The sequence below is a fragment of the Phoxinus phoxinus genome (assembly GCF_949152265.1).
Source record: "Phoxinus phoxinus genome assembly, chromosome: 20".
NCBI classification, from domain to species: domain Eukaryota; kingdom Metazoa; phylum Chordata; class Actinopteri; order Cypriniformes; family Leuciscidae; genus Phoxinus; species Phoxinus phoxinus.
In genome coordinates, this window is record NC_136895.1 from 857362 (window position 1) to 863700 (window position 6339).

A 6339-nucleotide genomic window follows, 5' to 3' on the forward strand; every position below is an offset into this window, starting at 1 on the left:
CACATGTGACATTCTTTTAATCATCTATATTTTACTAAAGATACATGAATATCATAAAATTGCCACCACAAGAGTCAGTTAGGATCTTTTTGCTAATGTTTAATTGACCTTTAGACACAGAATAGACGAATTACTCTTCAACTTACTGTTTCAAACTAAAAAAAATTCACATTAGTGCTGATTTATATTCCACCAGGAACAAGGAAATGTTGACCAGGAAATATTGCCTCTGCTATATATAATGGCATCCAGGAGAGAACATTAGCGGCAGAGGGGTTTATGCATTCATGCATATAATGTGTCAATAAATTACTGACTCATTCACTTCAGTGACAATTATGCTGAGATCAAGATCTTTTAATGCAAACATAAAATTCCCAATGTTCAGTAATGTGGTCTAATCAATGTCCTTGAATGTAACTGGATTACAAATGCAAAGTTGTATTTGCATTGACGTGTTTAAAGCTGCAGTCCGGCACTTTTTTGGGTTTAAAAATATCAAAAAAGACATTTTTGGAAAAAAAAGTAACCAGCCAGTGTTCAAAACTATCTGCTTGCCTTACCTCGATTCAAAACGGTAAGCTTGTAATAATGATTTTAATTCCAGTGGTACTGGTGGATTTCCGCGGGAATTTCGAGCATGTCTTTGCGTCATTACGTCACTTCTGTACACATAGAGAAGGAGTCCCCGGCTAGTCGGCTATATAGCGTGTGTGGATGATGGTGGAGATTTAACTTAGCACTTGGTATGGCGGATCCCGAAAGTTTAAAGCGACAATCACCAGTGACAACTGGAGATTTACCAGTTGTAAAACCCAAAGACTTCGGACTTCAGAAAAAATATATTTTTCACGTTTTGATGTGATAGTATAAGCAATCGTTAGATTTAATCAGCATGCTATAGCTACTGCAATGCTTCCCCCCACCCCCCGAATTTGGTCAGAACAAACGTGAATGTTACTTACTTGTTCAGATGACATTTTCCGATGAAAATTCTAATGTTGACACTTTCAAAAAGTATACTCTGAGATTGCTGATGACAGTAGGCTACAGTATCCACAGCGACGCGGCAGCCTCAATACATTGTGTTCATCCGCGCTGTTTCATGCCGATTTACTACCCACGCACAGTTAATAATTCCGCGAATAACTGCAATTGCAGATTTCTAACAGAGATGGCGACAAAGAGGAAAAACGACGGACTGCAGCTTTAAATGAATAGATGTGCATATAATTAATAGAACTGCATGAAAAAGTATAAAAGAAAAAGATCAACTTGATTAAAATATAAATACACAAAAACATGTAAGATGCAGTGTATACATAAGAACAGAACACAATGATTGCTATTACTTGCGTGGTCAAATAAAAGTGCCATACAGAGCTAAGCTCAAACAAAAAGACAAAAGTTCATCCATCCATTTTGTAAACCACTTGCCACGGTGCCTATGGACAGTCAGGATCAGCACACCATACATTCTGAATCACGACTGCCTTTAATTTCCGTTCACTTGTGTCACTGAGCTCTGGAAGATTTTGTTGGGTTTTTTCATGACTGTTACTACAAGTGCTGAGGAAGGTCAGGAACACCGGTATGAATACGATGCCATGGACGGCCCCAAAGAGAATGACTAAGAACATGATTTTGAAGAAGGTCCTGAAGATGTAGCTTTTAGCAGCCGCGAGCACCACCACCCCTGCGATAGTGGACACGGCACCCTGAATGATGGGATAGCCCAGTTTAGTGATGGCATCCACGGCTTTCTCATTCACTGAGGATTTTTCACTTGACACAAAAGCATAGGATATGTGAGCAGAGAAGTCGACAGAAAACCCGATACAGATAACAAGATTAATCATAGACACAGAGTCTAAACTAACATCCCATAATGCCATGAAACCGGCCACTCCCACGATGACCGACGCGATGGCAAAGGTCACCCAGAGAGAGCAAAGAGGGTTTGGGATCAACAGGAGGGAAATGACTAACATTACACACGTAGCAACCACTATATTCTGGATTGTATTACTGACGATGACGGCGTATTGGTCGAAATAGATGAATGCAGGGTGGTACACTATCAGATCAACGGGTGTCTGCAACTTCCCACATTTTTCTGCGGTTTCTCTAAATACATCCAGCATGTTCTTCTCATCGATCGCTGTACGGATGTTCACAGTCTGAATAAACATACGTGATGCATGAATTTGATTGTTAGTGAAATTAACATCTTGACTAAAACCAGACAGATTAAGAAATGCAGTTAAATGGCGTTTGAATTGTGTTTCATTGTCTAAACTGAAGTTCAGCCCAAACTTCATGTATTCACTAAGCCAAGAAATCGGGAAAATGCTTGAATTTGCCACTGTCAGATTTTTAAATGTTTCCAAACACAAGTCAAGATTTTCACGAGCAGTTGGGTTCCAGTACTGAAAGTGTTCATCCTTTATAACCAACATGACATTGGGCCCAAAGGCAGAGAAGAATTCATCTTCTTTGTCATAGTAACTACCAACATACGAGCCGTCTGCTGCTAAATGCTTCAGATCTAGACCTTCCTGCATCTGGAAGCATCCATAGATGCTGACGGCCAAATACCCGGCATAGATCAGACACACGAGCGCCTTAACCCACACTCTTGTCAGAAAAGGGCCATAATAGTTTTTAAAGAATGAATCTATTGGCATTTCAAATTCCTTATCTGTGTTTTCATCATACGCCCCACCAACACAACAGCCTCCATCATCACCAGTGGCTTCTGGGACTTTCATGCAGGTCAGCCAGTGTCTGTTGCCTTTCTCTCTCCTACCATTCAGTGCGAGACACGCGCCAAAGAAGGTGATGTTGAAGATGTAGCAGAACAGAAGAGCGGTGCTGGTGTACATGCAGAAGGACTGGACTGAGCGGAAGGGCGTCATGAGACCGATGTAGAAAGCCAGCACATCTGTCAGCGTGGTGATAGTGATGGACACGCCGGCCTCTTTATATGTCTCTGCTAAACGAACCTCCACGGCTTTATGAACTTCAGTCTTCTGCCAGCAGGAGATCATAATGAACATGTCATCAACACCAACACCTGGAGGAAAGCAGAGAGGTGAGCCTGTGGACATCAGCTGTGAGACACCTAAGGTGAGGAAATTAATGACATTTACCCAGAATCAGAAAGGGCGCTGTGGCCACGGTCATGGCAAACGGCATCCCACAGAAGAGCAGGAGACCAAAGCCGGCCAACACGGCCATCCCAGTGGAGACCACACCGAACGCAGCCACCCACACCTTCGTCCTGACACAGTCTAGCCTGAGGAAGAGGACATGCTATAGAGATCAATCACATCGCTAGTGACAGAAACATGTGCTTATGTGATTATTTCAATTAATCGTGATACCTCAAACAAGACAGGATTGAAACGGTAATGGCCAGGAAATACGTAACCGAGAAGAGGGGGATGACAGAGTCTGAATTGCTCTCAAACTCATTCTGTCTTGATATGGATGTAAAGTAAGACACATGAACCTGTAGAAAATCAACACGAAACACAGTTCAGTATAGTTACTGAATACATGAATGTGTTGCATTGTGGTGAAGCACAGTGAAGAAAAAGTTAGGGCAAATTAGGACAAGACATGAATAGCCTGGAGAAAAATCAAGAAAATGTACATCAATGTTCATTTTATTAAAATATTGTTATTTAAATTAATTTTGGTAATTGAGTTATAGTTATTGGAAATTATTTGATTAATGTCATTTGAGATACTTTTACACACACAATGGTCATCAGGTATCTGTATACATGTAGATATAACTCATAACTCACAATCATTTCCATGACTTACTGTTTTCCGCTCTGTAGAGTTTGAGAGGAGATTTAGAAAGCCATCAAGCCAGTTTTTCATCATCATCTTTTCTTCTTTTTCTTTCTTCTTCTCGTCTAAGAAATAAAAAAGCCTGACGGCTTTGGCACTGGTCAGCTCTGAGCTATTCGGCTCTACTCCGCCGATGGTTGTTCCCAAAAATGTGCGATTATTCATCGGATATGTTATGTTTGAAGAAAGTATTTCAGTAGCATTGTAATTTATAATGTCTAAAATTGCGTTTGACATGCACCTTCCCTTTGTTTTGGCACAGAGGTTTTCAAAAGTGTTTCCTGACGTTATACTTTTCACTTGTCTATCTAGCTCTATAATGTCATTAAAAGCTGCTTCAGTTAATATATTTTCTCTGTGCAAGCCTGTGATGATCAAAGAGGCATACGTGCCATCAGACGCAAGTCTTAGCTGAGAAAACTCTTCTGATTGTGGGAAGTTTTCCTCCACGATCGCCCTCTCCAACTTGGCAGGTCCATTGGCAGGCGTAAACTGGTCTTCAATATCATTTGCCTCCCTCTCGTGAAGAAAGATGAAACCAGGTCCAAGGGCAGCAGACACACATAGAGCAAATAAAATAAAAACACATGGATGTCTACCAACAACACAACCGAGTTTTTCAAAGGCCAGAGACAGAGGCCTTTCGATGCAGTCTGTTTTACACTTCGTCATCCTCCATGCACGTTAACGGTCTACGGTGAATCTCTTGCTCTTCTGCAAAGCCCCAGAAACATCCTCCTTCAATGACTCAATGTTGTCATAACTTACTTATAGGCTGAGCTGAACACTGTTGCTCTTTAACAGATTAAAGTTACTCATTAGCAAACTTCCTTGTTGGCACCTGCCCTTTTCAATATTAAGGGATCGTAGCGAGGATGTGGATACACAAAGTAAATTCTAGTCTTTAAAGAAATAATTGACTACAACACCCCGGGAATTCCCCCATCCAGAGAAATATTTGATTAAATTCAAAAGCTACATTAGCTAACCCAGATTCACTTCTACAGTAAGGGCAAAAGATGTGGGTCCAGTATAAAAATAGAAACACACATTACTACATTAAGCCAAGGCTGCAAAAAATATCTTACCTGCAGAAACGACAAGAGGGTATTTTGAAATCACACTCTCACACAACATGATAAGAGAATATTTTGATTTAAAAACATTAATATTTGACAGTTGTGATCCAGTGCTCTAATTGAGGGGGCACAATACAGAACTCAAATCAGTGTTTACAGAAAGCAACCCTCCCCCCTCTCTTTTGGACAGTGGATTCTCCTTTGCGTCTTATCGTGCTTCGACCGACATAAAACACTCAAACTTATGTATTAACCCTTTGGGGTTTGCTGGATTTTCTTCACATTGTGGCAAAATAGACTTAAAATATTCCATCATTTATGGTCATACTGTTACAGAGCAGGCTTCCACTTCACCTCCTCTTCACCAGTGTAGGACACTTTCACCAGAATATTAACCATCACAAACTCCATATCCCATCATGCCGCTCACCTGGGACTGATTACACAAACAGTCCATGCAGCACATCCACACTCACCCATATAAACCCCGTTCACTCTCAAGTTCATTGCGAAGTATTGCATTGCCCCGGCGTACAATTTCTGAGCGTTTTTCCTGTGTTTGCTGAACTGTTACTGACCTTGGATTGTTTATATCGACTTCTGATTCTTCTGCTGCCTACCTCGACCCGGATTGTTCATTGGACTGTGATTCCTGCCGCCTGCCTCGACCCTTGCCTGTTAACTACTTCTGCTCTGTGATTATCCCCGTTGTTCTGTCTGCCCCTGATTTACCCGGCCTGTTGGCTATTCCAATAAAGCTGCAAATTGATTCTTCTGCATCCTCACATCATTACACATACAGACTAAAGAAATACATAATTGAAACTGTAAAAGGCCCTCTTACAATCAAAACAAAACACAAAATTACGATTTTGTTTTGCGCATGCGTCGCGACAGCGTGTTTGTCTGTGTTTGGAGCTCCATCAAATTTATTCATAAATCCTTGATTTTCTTCTTTACACTCATTTATAAACAAGCATTTTTCTATTTTTACAGCATGTGAACATATCTCCGATACTATTCTTTATAAAAAACAATCGGATTGCTTTGATATCGCTACCTCTATCCAACTTATCGAACTTCCGCAGATTTGCGTTTAAGAAGAAAATTGGAGATCTCTGCATAATCTTGGATCCTTGGCCAATAACATTTCCACCTCATTATCCCAGTTTTGACGTTTGTGATTTCATAATCATTCATCTATCTCTAGAAAATTACCAAAACAAGATGGAGTGACCAGTGTCGTAGTTTTGCCAACAATACTAATTATTCTTTGACCTTTTGTGTATATCTTTTTCTTTGCCAGAGAATAATTCTATCATGCTTTTAGCCCTATAGTTGTTTAATCTAATAGCCCTCACTATACCAAATCCAGCCTCCGTTCTAATTATTTGGT

At 40.5% G+C, this 6339-nt stretch overlaps 1 protein-coding gene across 1 annotated transcript; it reads right to left on the reverse strand.

The window, feature by feature from the left end:
- Positions 1 to 401: 401 nt before the first annotated feature.
- Positions 402 to 4708, reverse strand: LOC306988191 (patched domain-containing protein 3-like). Its single transcript, XM_079592998.1, has 4 exons — positions 3835 to 4708; positions 3387 to 3514; positions 3153 to 3298; positions 402 to 3076 (listed from the first exon to the last, which is right to left on the reverse strand). Exons 1-4 carry the CDS (start codon positions 4534 to 4536, stop codon positions 1446 to 1448), a joined length of 2607 nt encoding a protein of 868 aa, XP_079449124.1. The 5' UTR covers positions 4537 to 4708; the 3' UTR covers positions 402 to 1445.
- Positions 4709 to 6339: the final 1631 nt, after the last annotated feature.